This window comes from Python bivittatus, unplaced genomic scaffold (assembly GCF_059951505.1).
Source record: "Python bivittatus isolate LINGU-HERP-01145 unplaced genomic scaffold, Pbiv_v1 ctg000480_np1212, whole genome shotgun sequence".
Taxonomy (NCBI): Eukaryota; Metazoa; Chordata; class Lepidosauria; order Squamata; family Pythonidae; genus Python; species Python bivittatus.
Window position 1 is genome coordinate 43,480,408 of NW_028277075.1, and position 17,822 is coordinate 43,498,229.

The window sequence follows — 17,822 nt, forward strand, 5'->3', positions numbered from 1 at the left end:
AAGCAGGATCAGGTTTTAATTGCTCAGCATTCAAATGAAGTAAGTAAAATCAAAGGTAAGTAAGTATATGCACAAATTCATTACTAAACCCTTTTCTTTGAAAACAGTAAGAATCAAGGTAAAGATTACCGTACCATTTTGATTAAGGAATACAGGCAAGCCTGATGTTTTATATCTGTCCAAAATTCCTCAAGGTGGTGTCCTTGGGGTTCTCTGATCTTGGCTGTTTTCTTGCAAATGTTTCGTTACCCAGCTAGGTAACATCTTCAGCGGTAGAATGGAATGGGGCTTGCTCTCTGTTTATATACAGTGACATGCCCTGCCAGTGCTGGTGGGGTGTGGTTTTGTTTTATTTATTCCCTCTGGTAGTTCCTTGATTAGGGTATTGTTTACTGCTGATTGTATGTCTGGTGATAGTCGTGGTGTTAATCTCTGCTTATCTGGGTGATGATTGCCAGTGAGGAGATGTTCTGGTCTTTTGTTTTCCTTTTTATTGTCTCCTTTGTAGATGTTGTTTATCTCTGTCTGAGGGCTGCCTTGTCTGAATACCAAGCTTCCAGGAATTCCCTCGCATTTTTGGAGTTTAAAATATCTTGTACTTAGGCTGCAATCTTACACATATTCACTAAGAAATAAGAACACTAAATATAATGGGTCTTCCATATAGACATACAGAGGATTGTGTTTACCAGCTACTTTTGGACATTTATAATATAGCAATTTACTTAACTGTAGTAGGTACAAAATATCAATTGCAGTTGGATTTTTTGAGACTTTTCAGAGTTTATTTCTCATTTTATACGACTGGGATACTGTTCACATTCTGGAAAATCTAAGCGTTGCACATTTCTCTCAGGGTCCAAAATGTTTTGGTCAATGGACAGACTTGGAATTTTGAGAGAATGGTGTGAGCATTCTTAAAATGGCTGCCATGATTGGTGAAGCTAACCAGTTAACCAAAGGCAAATTGCTGAGGATGCACCCCATCATGCCCAGCTTAATCACAGAAGTCAATAGTTTGACAAACAGCATGAAGATGTCAGCCATCAGAAGTCGCAGCATGAGTGATATAAAAGCCTCCTCCATCAGCATAGGATCACACTATTGAACAATTAAATTCATTAGTTTGCAAGTGAAGTCCAATTAACAAAGCCCATAAGCCAAGAGAAGGACCCCCATTTCTTTGTTCAGGTAGTGTCTTTTTAGGCCAGCTCAAAGTTACATACATAAATGTTTATGAAAGTCTGTGGCCAGCATATGAAGAAAATAAGTCTGAGACAATTTCTATATGATACAATATGAATAAAAATCAAACAACTCTTTATAAACATCCCACAATTTTCCATCAATTGATTAAGTAGATTTAAGCAACTGTCGTGTAATATAAGACATAAGATAAACTTTGGCACCTCTTGAGTATTCGAATCTGAATAGAGGAGGAAAACATAAGATGTATCTGATCTGCCAGTTAAATTTGATAAGAGAGCAGAGAAAGAATAAAATAGCCACTGCAGTAGCATATGATCCACCATTTCAACCATTTCCATTTGGCAAGGATAAAGGTACAACTCTCCCCCATGACAGCAGAAGGCAGGGCGTCAAAAAAAGTGAAATAAAGTTTGAGCGCTTTGAACTCAGAATTCTTCCCCATTAACACAATCAAAAGAAAAAAAGATACTCCTAGACCACTTCAAGTTGCAGGCCTGGAGGGCCCGTATTTGAATATTCCCCCAGAGAAGCCAAAATTAGCTTTTTGCATATGTAAAACTCAGGCTTCTCACCAGACTGCATACCGTACATACTCGCATATAAGCCCATCTGCGGATAAGCCGACCCTTGAATTTTTAACCCAAATAGCATGACAAATGTGCCACCTGTGGATAAGCTGACCCACATTTTTCATGGTATTTCATGGTTAAAAATTCGAGGATCTGCTTATCCACAGATGCATGAGTATATACGGAAATAGAGATACTTTAAAAAAAAACTATTACCATACATATTTGCAGATAAGCCCATCCGCCAATAAGCCAAACCTGATTTTTTGAGTGCATTCTGGCACCTAAAATTCTTGGCTTATCAGCAAGTATATACGGTATTTGTTATTTCATTATTATCAGGCCAGCAATACCATATTTGCAGCTTGAAATATGAGAAAAACATTAAAGTTCTATATATTTTGTTTGTATTTTACATGTTTGTTTTAATATTAGTATATATTATTATAATTAAATCTATTCTTTTTAACTGTGTAAACTGCCCTCAGGGATGAATGGCATGACCAACCATATACAGTATAAATATTTTAAACAATAATGGTTAAATAATGTTGATGTTATTGGCTTTGCAACACAGTAGTGTCAGCAGCACAAGGCATGGCCATAACACCCCCAAGCTGTTGACTTTCATGGCTAGGCCAGGCAGTGGGAGTTAACGCCAAGAGACAAAACAGTGAGTGTGTGTATTAGATGATCAGATGCTGTCCTGGTGGGTAGAGAAGTCTCTGGGGACCAAACTAAGCCACCAGATGGTTCACTAAATAGGGCAACATCTATCAAAAAATTAATCAGAGATAAGCAAAAATGTTGTGGTTATTGTCATCTTACCTTAACCTAACACATAACCAGATGGCAGTCTTCCAGAGTTACATTAAAAAAAAGTCAACCACCAATCCTCAGAACTTAATTATCAGATATCAAATAGCATGTAACAGCCAATGCTGAAAACAGAACCCAGAAGTTCATGTTTTAGATCATTCTGATGTTAACAGGATTATATTAGTGTTTAAATGTGTGCTTTCCTACTGTGATTAGCCAGGGCCCTAATCTGCTGTCCAAGCCACCAAACCAGAATTGTTAACCTTATTTATTTATTTATTTATTTATTTATTTATTTATTTTCTATAGCTGCCAACCAGAATTGCTAACCTTACTTTATTTATTTATTTATTTATTTAATTTCTATAGCTGCCAACCAGAATTGTTAACCTTATTTATTTATTTATTTATTTATTTATTTATTTTTCTATAGCTGCCCAACCACAATCCAAGTGACAAATAACAAAACAGATGAAAAATAAAGAGCTAGTTACATTCATGAAAAAGTAAATTTAATGCACAATAAAATGGGCGGAAGCCATTTTCATATTGATCAGTGCTAATGACTAACATTTTTAAAGATTTTTTTTTTATTTTATTTTTTTATCCCGCCTTTATTATTTTTATCAATAACTCAAGATGGCAAACGTACCTAATACTCCTTCCTCCTCCTATTTTCCCCATGACAACAACCCTGTGAGGTAAGTTGGGCTAGGAGAGTGTGACTGGCCCAAAGTCACCCAGCTGGCTTTCATGCCTAAGGCAGGACTAGAACTCACAGTCTTCTGCTTTCTAGCCTGATGCCTTAAGCACTAAACCAAACTGGCTTTCTATAGTAATATAGACTAGACTAGACTAGACTAGACTAGACTAGACTAGACTAGACTAGACTAGATAGAAAAGAAGATTGTATGCAGTCTGTTCGTTAGAGGGCAGATATTTTCCCAAACAAAAAGTTGAGCTGCTATGACTGGTGTCAGTCATATTAATTATTCTGATTTATTCCGACAGCTTCAAAGTTTTCCACATGCTGTTTCATCTAAAACCTCCAACCCGCCTAATAATCATGTTCTTAAAATTGCCACCATACAACTGGAGCAATATAATACATTTACATAATTTAGACTGCAATCCAATGCATACTTATCAAGTAGAAAGTCTCAGTGGGATCTACTTTTGAATACATATACCAACTAGATTTTCAGCAGCTGACCATGTTGTTTGACAAACTCCAGTGTGCTGACTCCATAATTATTTGCATTTATCTGTTAAAAAATTAGTTTATGCTCATTTGCCTATGAACATATACTAATCAAAGTTATGGGACAGCTGACAATAATATTGTCTAACCAACTTGTATCTATTAACATACATGGCTGTTCATGCATTGAATTCATCTGCCAGTGTGGAACAAATTGGATTTTCCCTCTCTGTAGCACTTCCCAGATTTGCTCTTAACTATTAGGCAATTTGAGGAATAAATAGAGACAGCAAGGAAAACTCTCACCGTGTAAATGCAAGAATCCTTACGTAGCACAGAATATAACCAATATGAAGTACAGCTGAAATCCTACTTTGTTGGATTACAGATTTTAGAAGATGTGTGACAAGAAAACAGCTTTTCTTCAGATTTTATATGAATACAGTTTCTAGAATCCCAGTTTAAGACAAAACATAACATATGATGTCTATTCAAAAAGTTCTGGATTAACATCTTTAGTTTTAAAATGTAAAAATTGTAACATTTGTATTGATTATTTAAAAAGAACTATTAATATTTAAATAATCCTCATTCTTTGATCTTCATATTATTCAATTTTCCCAAGCAGCAAGACAGAGAGTTCAAATGAAGTCTTTGATCTGAAGGTTCAAGTCCATCACTTTCTTACTTTCTAGTTTAGAAACCTGTAAATTAGAAGTTAAAGCTGAGAGTTACCTTTTGCCTGAAATGCTATATTACACATTTTTATCACAATCCCCACCACTACTGCTATGTATTCTAAGCAAAAGTGGATTGTGATGAAATAATTTCAACAAGTGCTACCATTTAAATTCTTCCAGCACATACCTTCTTTATTCAGAATTGTACCATTCCTAATATGCTTTGATAAGCAACAGAACCTATTGGGAATGTTTAAACACATATCTACATATTACATATAATTAGATCTAACAAAAATGAAAAAGGAACTTTTAACAATTGGTGTTACTATAAAGTCATGGTAAGGCTGAGCTTCCAACAAAAAACTAATATATTATTAAATAATTATCACAATAATATATCAATATAATTAACAAGAGGATTCAGACTTAACATCAGACCACTGTGGGATATAGAATGTAGAAACCCAAGTCTTTGGTTAATGATGGCAATTGGGACCGGAATTTCCACCGCCTACCAACATGTTTGTAAAGCACAATGTCATATGACCACACCACTTAGCAACGGAAATTCTGGCACTTCTGGTTGCCATCATAAAGCAAATCACTGTGAATTGTTAAGCATGAAATCACATGGTCACCATTTGTGACCTCCGGCTGGCTTCCCCATTGACTTCACTTGTAGGGAGCTGGCAAAGAAGATTGCAAATGGCGATTGCATGACAGTGGGATGCTACAATGTCGTAATTACGAGCCAGGCGCCAAGCTGGTTTAAAAGGAAACCGATGCCATCCACACATACAAACCTGTATATACAAATAATCAGCCCAACCTATTGGCTTCAATCTTTCTCAAGCACTTTTTGTGAGAATAGAGAGAAGTTCAAAGTATAGTACAGTAACATACTGGGACCCCATGAAATAATTTGCACTTTTCTATTCCATACAAAAACAATTTGAGTAATGTGACACAGACTCCTTTCTCCATCTGGACTACCCAGTAACAACAAAGTTAACATGTTTTTTTACCCCAGTTTCCACACTGGCCACCATACAACACTTTCAATAAAAAAATGTGACCCGTAAGTATTTCCACAGTACTAGAATAATAACCTCAGCAACTCATAGGAAAGTGTAGTAGGACACCATTTCCAGGACGACAAGGTAATTGATTCAGGTTCAATACAGGAGCTATTAGTACTGTCGTTGCTGAACCAATGCTGACCAGTTCTCACATAATTCTGATGGACAGAAAACATCGTAGCCCATATATATCATCTAAAAAAATCATTCAGGTGTTCTTTATTCAGAGCTCCTGCCATATGAGCACTCTAGATAATCCATGTCTCTAGCCTTGCAGACATCACTCAGATGATGTCTGCTTCCTACAGACAGTCACAAGTTCAGCATGACTATGTGCAAGGAAGAAAATCTTTGCATGTGCAGCTAGAGGCACACTGGCTTCCATGATAGGTGCCCTTGTTTAGCTAAAAGCAATTCAGTAAGCAAATCTATATATCTGGTAAGTTAGTGTGATTAATTGTTCCTTTTCCCAAAAGGGCAGCAGGGGGTGGAGAGGAAGACAGATGAGTGGCTTCTATGACAGCAGTAAATAGATCTAAAACTGCGTAAGACCTAGCTGGGAAGCTGTGGCTCACAGCCTTAGTAACACCAGCAGTAACTAACATGCTGTTCCATGGCTGTGTTAGTTGAGGTTAAGTTGACATTAAAAGCCATGCAGCTAAAGAAGACAGTCAACAGAAGAATGTTAGGAGGAATAAGGCTGTTGCAAAGTACAGGCGAACAAGCCTCAGAAACTCAGAGTACACCCAAGTTAGAATTACTAGTTTAATCCCCGCTCTTCAAACAAGAAAGATCTAGTCTGCCATCTTTTGTCATTCACTCTGCTAAAGATAACACGGTAGCTTGTGTACTATTTTATGTAGCCCAGACTCCACATCCAGCTTCCAAGTATTAATAATATTGCACAGTCATCTGACAAAGACTAATAACATAGCAATTATTTAGTAATCAGATACTTAAGCCTGGATTAATCTTGTCCATATATTATTACAAGCACAGAAAGATTTTTAAAATGATGTTGTAATAGCAGCACCTTATGGAAGCCAGTAAGAATTTTTGTTTTTACCTTTGCCATGAATCAAAAGTGTGGAGGAAATGATGGAAAAACTAAGTAAGACCTTTTTTATAACAATAACAGGAGCCACATAACATATTTTATCTTGATTTCCCAGGAAGTCAGATATGATTGCAGCATGTCTGGCATTTCAGAGAGGTGGGAATTAGCATTTACTGTATATATAAACACATTTTTATTTTTTTATTTATCATATTTATATAGCCGCCCATCTCACTAAAGGTGACTCTGGGCAGTGTACAACAATTAAAAAAGAATAAATACATAAAAAGCAATTACAAGTAAAAATAATTATAAAAGCACCCAAAACAGAAGGGAATAACATTAATAAGGGAGCCATTGCAAAATTACTGAAACCAACCATGATGTAACATCTTGGCAGGGAAAATGCAGAGGCATTAATATTCCTCTGTCCAGCAAAAGAATGTATATTAACATTATGTTATAGCTGTAATTAAGACCATAAACAAGCCATAATGATTAGGGATGGTTGATTTTTCCACACCTGATGTCTCTAGTGTTATATCAAAATCATATACAAGTCTCAGTCACCACCACCTTCAAAGCTAAATGGTGATGCAAACCAGGACTTCAACTTTGTCCTTTGCTTTGAGCACATAAATAATTTCAAACCTCCCTAGGCATTTGGAAAAAAAAAATGAAAAAGCTGATATTTTGGCTGAGGTGAACTTTCATTTGTCCAAGTGTGAAAAAAAGAACTGCAAAAGATATAGAAGCAGTAGCCTATGCATAAATGTCCACTCTGAGGAGATCCTAAGCTTTAGGAGACATAGTTTTATCTACCATCCTAAAGCATATATACCACCATTCGCATTGTTCAGAAGCTTACTCTGAAAAAAGGCATATCCTGTTACAATAGCCACAGATATAAATACAGAGCACCATAATTTTTTTTCTAGAGCCTAAATAGTATTAAACCAATTATGTTACTAATTGTATGTGCATAGATATAGGAAGCCTAGATTCAAATCTCTGCCCAACGGTGATGTTGGAGAGTACCCTTGGATCACAAATTGTCAATCCTCAAGCAGATGGATGGATTTACATTCAGCAAGCAGCTAAAGTGTTAAATACCGTGTCTCCATACACTTCTACAACAAGGATGGCACTGGACATAAAAATAGATCAATGCTTACCTGTTCATCTATACACCTGAACTGCCAGGACCAAGCAGAATTGTAAAGGAAAGGTCTCAGATCAAAGCGATTGTCATCAGGACTATAGTTGGCAGCGTGATAGGAAGGAGTAAGGGTAGTCATTTTATGTCGGTTGACTGAATACATTTGGAAGAAATGCTTAACTTTTGATGCCACCTGGTGAACAAAACGCAGTATTTCAGAGACTAAAAAAAACAAAAACAAAACCCACCACCACTCAGTAGAACACATAATATAGAATTAGATGATGACCAAGATTCAAAGGTTGCAATCCTGCATTTAACCATAGTCAACCTGACAGACTGCTTCCAGCATTATCAACAGGAGTGTTCAGGTCAAAATGGGTACCACCAAAGCTGCAATTAGGTGAGATGTGCTGTTCAACCAGATATCTTAAGGGGGCAGTTTCACAAGCGACACAATGGGACCTGGAATAATCCTGAATGTAATTGTAGCACTTACTGATTAGGAATGGTCTGTAATTGAAGAAACCATAAATGGGAGGCTGCAATTATCCTTCAATTCAGACATTGTCATCAAGTCATGATTTGCCAAATTCCAATTTATAGTGTTCTGACTTTCCCAGTGTACAAGCAAATCATGGCTTAGGGCTGCTTATTTAGGTGCATCAGGGAAGTTTGCTTGTTTACCTCGCTTGGAGAACATATTTCTTTCCACATTGTGACCAGTTTACAGAACATGGTGTAAGGTCCAGCCTTAGCTATCTTCCTTAGTTTACCATAGACTGAGAGTTCAGCGTACGTCATACCCATGTCTGCCTAACATTTCATATGCACCGCAAAAAGAAGAGAAAAAGAGAAACTGAATGAATATAAAGATCATACATTCTTCAAGAGCCATCTAACACTGAATTAGAACTATAGTTAATCTAGATTTCTATGAACTTGGGACAAAAATATTATTTAATTAAAATGAAACAATAGTTTTATGACTTCATTATATTAAACCCCATAATTCTGTCCTACTGTCATATCAACTCTTATAATTCAGAAGCAGTTTTGGAATGGTTCTGGGAGCTGCAGATTTCTAATTACTTTCAGTACATTTTCTTCTTTTTTTTGTGAAAAGGGATGTTACTGGAAAGTATTCTGTTAATTAGGAATGGTGATGCTCTGGTAAATCTTTGGCAATCTGGATTCAAAGTCCTCAAGAGCCTCCATATAAGCCCATTGTAGCTTATACTATTACAGAAGACATATGGGTCTGCAGCAAAAATATCTTAAAAGGAAAAATATGTAATCTGCCAACGTATGCTGGGTTCCTTATGTTATTTATTGAGTGAGTGAACTGGGCTCATTTATGTATGTATGTATGTATGTATCTATTTATTATTGGTCACATTTATATAGCCGCCCATCTCATACAAAGCGACTCTGGGTGGCATACAACAATTAAATAAAACAGCAAATAGGTAAAAAACAATCTTATAAAAAGATAAAAAGTAATTATTAAAATTAAAATATTATCAAAAAATGTAATATACAAACCGCACAGAGAGAGCAGAATATCAATCACAGTAGGACCACCTAAGAATGTCTCCGGTTCCCAAAGACCCCCAGGCCTGATGATATAACCAGGTCTTGAGGGACTTCCTAAATGACAGCAGGGAAGGGGCGAGCCTCACTTCAGGGGGGAGAATGTTCCACAAGGAGGGAGCCACAGCAGAGAAGGCCCGCCTCCTGGGACCCGTCAAACACTGGTTGATGGAACACGTAGCATATCTTCCCTGCCAGATCTAATGGGGCGAGCTGATGTAATCAGGGAGATTATATCACTCAGATAAGCCAGCCCCATGCCATGAAGGGCTTTAAAGGTCAAAACCAGCATGTTGAACTGGACCTGGAAGCAAAATGGCAACCAATGCAGCTTGTGAAGCAGAGGTGTAATATTTGCTCTTCTAGAAGCACACATAACTGCTCGCGTTGCCGCATTTTGCATCAGTTGAAGCTTCCAGATACTCTTCAAGGGCAGCCTCATGTAGAGCACATTACAGTAGTCCAATCTGGGAGTGACTAGGGCATGAGTAACTGTGAGAAGAGCCTCCTGATCCAAGAAGAGGCACAATTGATGCACAATACGAAGCTGTGCAAAGGCCCTCCTAGCTGTGACTGCCCACTGCTCTTCAAGCAGGAGTCATGAGTCTACGAGGGCTGCCAGATTGCACACCAGGTCTGTCTGGGGCAGTGCCACCCATTTCAGCACCAAAGTTGGTAAAGTCCCAGAACTGGCGGGACCCAAAACCCAAAGCCACTCAGTCTTGCCAGGGTTCAGTTGAAGCCTGTTGTTCCCCATCCAGATTCTCACAGCCTCCAGGCACCAGTATAAGGTGTTCACAGCATCACTTAATTCACCACAGGCATAGATGTACAGTGGCGACGGATAAGCTCACCCAGCAGTCTCATGTGGATATTAAAAAAGAGAGGGAAGAGCACTGAGCCCTGCAGCACCCACATACCCAGGTCTGAATCCTGATGAAAAGGATCCAGATAATCCCCTTCATCCAAGGCCCTCTGAAGCTGTTGCGCAACCACCTTCTCAACCACCTTTCCCAAAAAAGGGAGGTTAGATACTGGAAGAAAACTGTCCAGTATGGTGAGATCCAGCAATAGCTTCTTGAGAAGGGGATGAACCAAGGCCTTTTTAAGATGTAAAGGAACAAACCCCTCACTCAAAGAAGAATTAACCACTGCTAGAACACACTCACATAACACCCCCCAGGCCACTTTCACACGCCAGAAGGGGCATGGATCTAGAGAGCAGGTGGCTGAGCTCACAGTTCGAAGGACCTTGTCCATGTGCTCAGGTCCAACAGGTTCAAACTATTTCCAGATAATCAGGCAAGATCCACCCCAGGTATCTCCTCTGGACCTGCAATAAGACCGGCATCCAACTGCAAGAGAATCCGAGCAATTTTATCTGACAGATGCTGACCAAATTCCTCCCCACGCCTCTGCAAAAGGTTCTGTGGGCCCCCTTTTTATTTATTTATTTATTAAATCTGTATGCCACCCAGAGGGCTCATGTCATCTGAAACAGGACTACAGGGCAGCAATCTGCAGACGCAATAAGGGCAGAGAAGTACTGTTACTTTGCCACCCTTACTGCCACAAGGTAGGCCTTAATAGCAGCTCTAACCTGTGTCTGGTCAAACTCATCCTTGGTTGAGTGCCAGTGATGCTCTAGATATCTCTTCTCTCATTTCATCTCCCTCAGCTCCTCTGTAAACCACAGGGTGCGATGGGATCCACGGTGATATAGTGCATAAACCACAAAAGTCAGTTTTTCTTGGATTTTGATGCAGTTTAAAAGACTGCATGAACAAGCTTTAAGCTAAAAGTACAGGCTTACAAGATGGTAGTAGTCGCTTGCCTTTACCTCATCTACTTGAGTAACGTTTCCTTTCTGCAGTGGCTCCAACTCTGCTGTTGCTGGTGCAGATATAATACTGTGTATAGGTGAAATGAAATGAGCCAAATTAATTTGCTGGCAGAATAACTTCTTCCCTGAATGGGGAGGTTACTATTTCTAAGCACATGTTCCATGTGGCCCAAAGCAATTATTAAACTGGGCCACATCTTTTATCTGCATCATGGTACCATTTTTATTCAAGTGCAAGCACAACCTTGCCTGACAACTTACTGTTGAATGCACAAGTTTAGGCACTCTTGGTTAAACTGTATGTTTCATTGAATCCCCAAGTAAATAGAAGTTTGGGGACTATGAATACCATTCCAAAACCTTTACCTTTATTACTTGAAAATACTTCATGGTTGATTGGAAGGTATGTTTTGGATTGTAGTCTTGCTGAAATATCCAACTTATTTTCAGATTCAAATTTTTTTTCCACTGGCTATGGAACATTAGCTAGGAGACCAAGAAAAATCTCTGCTGGAACTGCCCCCAAACTTGTCAGAATTCACAAATCCTTGCAAATGACCTGCTGAAAAAGTTTAACTAACACTGGAGCATTTGTCCATTGTGCTAGAGTACACTATTCCTTATACAATGATTTTAATGGGAGACTTTCCCCTAACCTCATCATGAAAATCATTGCTTATGCAAAAGAAAATCTTGATAAGCCTGAACTATTTTGAGCAAATAAAACAAAAACTGAACTATTCAGACATAACTACACATGATACTTTTGGAGAAAAAAAGGTGAAACGTTTGAAGAAAAGATCATCTTACCAACCATTAAGCATGGGAGTGGCTGTATGATAATTTGGAGTGGTGTATAAACAGTGGCACTGGAAAAATTGTGTGGGTGGAAAGAAGAATGGATTCAGTTAAGTATCAACCGATCCCAGGAGCTCATGTCCCAGTCAATGAAGAAAATGAAACTAATAAGAGGTTAGATATTTCAGCAAGGCAGTTATCTGAAATGTTATTTCAAATTAATTTGTAGTACTTACAGGCAAGAAAAAAAATGGCCTTCACAGTCCCCAGGCTTGAATATTACTGAAAATCTGTGGGGAGATCTCTAACATGTAGTACAATCAAGGAGACCCAAGAATATTCTTTTAACTAGGGGAGTTCTGTAAGGAAGAGTGGAGAAAAATCTGACATAAAGAATTGAAAGACTCTTTGCTGGTTACAGAAAACATTTGGAAGCTGTTATTTCTGCCAAAGGAAGTATTACAAAGTACTGTCTGAAAGGGAATCCAAACTTCTACACCCAATCATATTCATTTTGTTCTTTCAAATCTGTAACCAACTGCACATAAATTGTAACTATGTATTCAAGTTTGCAGAACAATGTTGCCTTTAACTTTGTTCTGTGTCAATCTAGGAAACATACAGCTTGACCAGGGGTGCTAAACTATTGCATACAACTGTGTTTATATTAGTAAAATCTCCCAATGTTAAGAAAATCAGTATCAGAAAAGTTTCTTATTAGCCAGCAAAACTGTACTTGATGCAATCATATTTTAAAGTAACTGTTACTCATTGATATTCAGAATTTAGTTGCAATTATATCAAAAGTCTTAGTTAAGATCAAATTCTGAAGCATACAATAATCCTAGGAAATCCTAGGGGAAAAAAGCATCAAGACTCCAGCTCATTTTATACTGGAGTAGACTGGAATAAGCTTAATTACTTCACTACTTACCTTTCAAGGGATGTTAGCTGAAAATTCTCAATGCAGTATTGGATAAAGCTTTTCAGATCTGTTTTGCTAATTCCACCAATAGGGTTGATGTCACCACTGGAACAGTCATATTTTGTGAAATATCCTCGAAGGCTAAGGAGCAGGAAGATATACAGTATCTATATCTAATTATACATCCACCCGCACACACATTCTATAGGTCTAAAGCTGATAAGAAGTAAGACAATATCCCACACTTCCAAAAGTTGTGCAATTATAACAGTATGAATCTCTCTGATAATTCGATATTTTTCAGACAAGCTTTTTTATATAGTTTATGTAATATTTGGAAAAACTTCCTGAGTTAACATGTTCAGTTATCTCCCTCTAATATCTATATGATGAGCTTTTCCCTTTTCTTTGAAATTTACATACAGTATCTACAGTTAGTTACTTTACAGCAAACATGAGAAGAACTTCATTTTCAGAGTGAAGAGACATATTAGAACTAGCACTGAGCAGTAGGACTAGGTTTGTTCTAGGAATGATTTGTATTCATCGGTAAAGACAAATCTATTTATTCAATTATTTAATCCATTTCTTACCATAATTTGTCTGTAATTTTTAGTCAGATATATTAATTCCACCTTGAAAACCATAGATGCATAACACATGCACTTGGTTTCAAAGATAGAATTACATTCCATACAAACTGAAGTACTTAACCAAGTTAACAAAACTGGAACAAAATACAACACAGACCCCTCCCAAAACCCACAAGCTAACTGCTGGAGTACAGCATCTAAGGAGCTTCTGAAATGTTCTTTGGAAAAGTTAAATGGCTAAAGCATTATGCAGAGAAATATTTCAGAACACTAGACAGCTGTTGCTTTTGAAACTGTATCACTTGATATGCAAAGCCAAATAGATCAATATTTTTATTGTTACTGGCAATTAAAGGGTTTTACTATATTAACACCTTTCATCCACATTAGCTGTTCCAAGCACTAACAATCCACCAGGCATTCCACGAGCCCACAGACACAGCTGGGCAAACAGGTAGCCGAGTACCATTCTTATTCTGGCCTAGAAGTTAAATGTAGAAATTAGGAATTAATAAAGCTGGAATTTTCAAATGGTACACAATAGAAGAACTCTACATCAGTAAGTGCAGTAGGTATCACAGATAAAGAAGAGGGAGATCAAGATTTCTCTATAATTCTAGAAGAGAGAGAAAATAGTGGTGAGTTATGATTGCTGGGTAGGGAAGAAGACTGAAACTGCTATTAGGAAAAAAAGTATTTGATATCTGAGCAGCTCCAGCTGGATTATGGATGTAAGATCCAAGCTGCTTCATCTTCCTTATCTGTCCCAGGGGGAAAAAGTCCTTTTAAAACCCAACATTTGCTGCCTTCATTTTTGGCCCCTTCTAATTCTGAAAAAATGTTGATGAGTATAAGGAATCAGGCTAGTCCGATCAGACAAATAAACCAACAATAAAAAAGTTGGTTTAAGGCTTTGACCTTTATATGAAATGAAACAAAACCAGGTGGTCTTTGTATATGCATAATTACCATTACAAAACCATGTATGAGATGTCAAAACTTTGGCTCTTTTGGATTGTGTCAATTCATACTTAAAGGAAGTAGTGGCATAAAGTTTCTATCCCTAACTTCCTACGAAATTTTCACTAAATTTTTTCCTCAAACCAAGTCAGTTAGACATAAACATATTTGTTTCAGCCATGATCATAAGCTGAAGGCTAGACTCTCTCTCCCCGCCCCTCTCTCACACACACACTCACACACACACACTAATTTGTTAAATCAGTTAAACCCCCAAGATTACTTTTTTTCTCTCTCAAATATATTTCCTCCAAATGAAATGTACTTGTGTAATGGTTTCCAATATGTTCTAGGGAATCTATCTGTCAAAGAGAGACGGGAAAAGTATTTGTTAATTTGTATAGCCACCCAATTGACATGTGACTAGGATCTTTATTATATTACCTGCACATTCTGTAGAGCCAGGTTTTCCCTCGGGCTTCCTCCATGCACTTGATACTGAGGAAATCGTCCCATCACAGCACTGAAAATCCCCAAAATGGCCTTTACTGCTCCATCTATACTTACGTTGATATGATAGCTGGGGAAAGAAATACTGCTTCTGTAACTGTGTCCAACTAACACTAATAACAAATAAAAACATGCACAACAGGTTAATAGAGGAAGGATGTAATTCAGAATTCTACAATGCTTTAATCCTTTTAAGCATTATGCAAGAGCTCAAATAAAAAGAGCCAGTTTGGTGTAGTGGTTAAGGCACCAGGATAGAAACCAAGAGACCACGAGTTCTAGTCCCACCTTAAGCACGAAATCAGCTGGGTGATCTTGGCCTAGTCACTCCCTCTCAGACGTAGGAAGGAGGCAATGGCAAACCACTTCCAAATCTTGCCAAGAAAACTTCAGGGCCTTGTCCAGGCAGTAGTCAGGAATAAAAAAAACTGACTTGAAGGCGCACACACACAATTAAAATTTTTTAAAAAGAGTTTCATTTCACAAACATGGCTCTCAATTTTTAAAGCTTTCCTCTAGTTAAGCAAGTGCTGGCCTATATTTCCCATCACTGGTTTTCCAACTGTATTGCAAAATATACTGGGTTCTTTAAATGTTTCCCAGGAGTATCTCAGTGGGAGGACCAGGAACAGAAAGTCCATTGGAGTTGGGCAACTAATAAATTAAAACAAACAAACAAACAAGCAGGCAAAATAAAGTTCCCAGCCACACAGTTTTGCTCATTCTACTGTTTTCTTCTGTACAACAGAGAATGTGTATGCAAGAGAGAGTGCACTAGGAAAGACTGGGAAAGATGTTCTATAGCAACAAAATGAATTTATTAGTTATATCACACCCCTTCTGGATGCCCCTAGTTGACCTCTGCTAGAAAGAGTAAGAGATCAGTCAGTTCAGGCCAACCTGGAGCTCGTCAGTATTTTCAATTACAGCTCACATCAACTGCATTAAGCATGGCCAACAATAAAGGAATGAAGAGAGTAGTAATCCAAAAAGGTTTGGATTAGATGGATTGTTGCTCTGATTTGAAAAAAGAACTTCTACTTCAAGTGTGATAAGCAATGTAAGGGCATTTTGAAATCCTAGCTTGAAGTTAGGCCATGAACAAAAGAGCAGGTGGCATGGACTAAAGGAAGTCAAGTAGTTGTAGTGTAGTTGGGATGGTTCAGAAAAGCTTTTGCTAAAAAATTGGATGTTGTGAAAGAACATGTCACCCACCATCCTCAGGTTAGTTATCTGAAAAGCCCTAAAGATATCCTATCATCTGTATAACTACCCAAGCTTAGCACACACATGCCAGAAACCTTTTCCGCCACAGAATTTGTGACAGTAAGATGAGATGGTAACATATCTATCTGGACAGGTGAGAAATGTTTTGTCATCCCCTGTTCTGTTGAACATCTGTCTTCAAGAGTTTTCTGAACAAGTGCACATTGAAAAGCTCTATTTATACCCCAAAGGGGAAAAAAAAAAAAAAAGGAAGGGGCTAGCAGGGGAAATTTCTTAAGTCACAAGGAAGACCACGCCAGAACTGAAATTCAGGCCGGCACTTCTGAAGTGTGTTCCCTCTTCTTTCAAACACTGCCCATGGTGACCTCTAATAGAGAGACTTTATTACTCAACAGAGGCCTAATATTGCCACCTGATAAAGAATATCAACATTAATTAAGATAAAAACTATAATGGTAGAATCCATAAAGTCAAAATCAAATAATTAGGCATATCATAATAGTGAGCTTGGAGCCCAAGATAAATGAGAAAGGGTTGATCCTTGACAGAATTTAAATAACACAACAAAAGACAAGGTATTTAAGAGCATTTGTTACAATCATCTTGGAATAACTCATGTTATAAAATCCTGAGGAGGGATCACATATTTGAAATACTTAGCACTCGCAGAGAAAAATAATTAACTTCCTTAATTATGGGAGAAATACAAGTCAGTCCTACTTTAAAGTTCTGCTTCATTCTTTTTTAAAGAAATAAAGAAAAACCCTACAACCAGCTTAAGCCCCCCCCCCAAAAAAAAACATTCAATGGGATGGAATCTACTGGGGAAACCAATACTGTATGATCTATTTGTATGTTAATTGCAATGGAATAAAGCATGTTCAAATAGTTCAACATCTGAATAAATACCAGCATTTGATAATATTCACTATTACACAAGATTAGGGCTGGAATGCTTTTTAAACATACAATGTATTTTAACTACACAGTGCTAATTTATATACCTGCCTATTTCTTTAGCCAAAGACTTGGCTCTGTTGTAAGTATCCTGTGAAGAATTCTTACTAGCCATGTAGCAAGTTGTTAAAAGGCGTCCACACAGTTCCTGGGGTTCCTTTGGGATATAGATATCATCATTTACAATTCTACGCACATCATCCAAAACAGTCTGATCTGAAAAAAATGAGAGGCAAGGGGGCAGGGAAAAGAGGAATGAATGTGAACAAAATACTATTTTCACATTTGGTTTTAGAAGAACACAAAATTAAAAACCAGCCATTTTACTTCATAACATAAACCCCTGTATTAAACAAAAATATTAACTTAAGTGTGTTTAAATGTACAGATCAATGCACATATGCATTTATTTCTGTTCTGAAAAAGACAATTAATCATGCTGTGGTAGAAGTAGATAATATCTTAGGTACAACTGAAATGTGTTTTAATTTATTTATGGATTTGTATAAGACCTAAATCAGAACATAAAGCAGGAGTTAAATTTGTTTTTAATTCTGATACAACATGATCCTATGCATGTTTTACTCTAACATAGAACCCATTATGTTATATACTCCTTTGTTTTACTGCCCTGATTCCA

At 37.5% G+C, this 17,822-nt stretch overlaps 1 protein-coding gene across 3 annotated transcripts in view; it reads right to left on the bottom strand.

The window, feature by feature from the left end:
- NADSYN1 (NAD synthetase 1) overlaps nucleotides 1–17,822 on the bottom strand; it is a 49,859-nt gene continuing 32,037 nt past the window's right edge. The window contains exons 14-21 of one of the 3 annotated variants that reach the window (XM_007430483.3): nucleotides 17,230–17,398; nucleotides 14,933–15,068; nucleotides 13,903–14,009; nucleotides 12,945–13,076; nucleotides 11,210–11,279; nucleotides 8,464–8,592; nucleotides 7,793–7,969; nucleotides 3–4,502 (exon numbers count right to left, since the gene is read on the bottom strand). In XM_007430483.3, coding sequence (XP_007430545.1) covers nucleotides 4,440–4,502; nucleotides 7,793–7,969; nucleotides 8,464–8,592; nucleotides 11,210–11,279; nucleotides 12,945–13,076; nucleotides 13,903–14,009; nucleotides 14,933–15,068; nucleotides 17,230–17,398 — 983 coding nt within the window. In that variant the 3' untranslated portion in view covers nucleotides 3–4,439. The other 2 variants (XM_088145817.1, XM_088145819.1) reach the window with 2 other exon arrangements.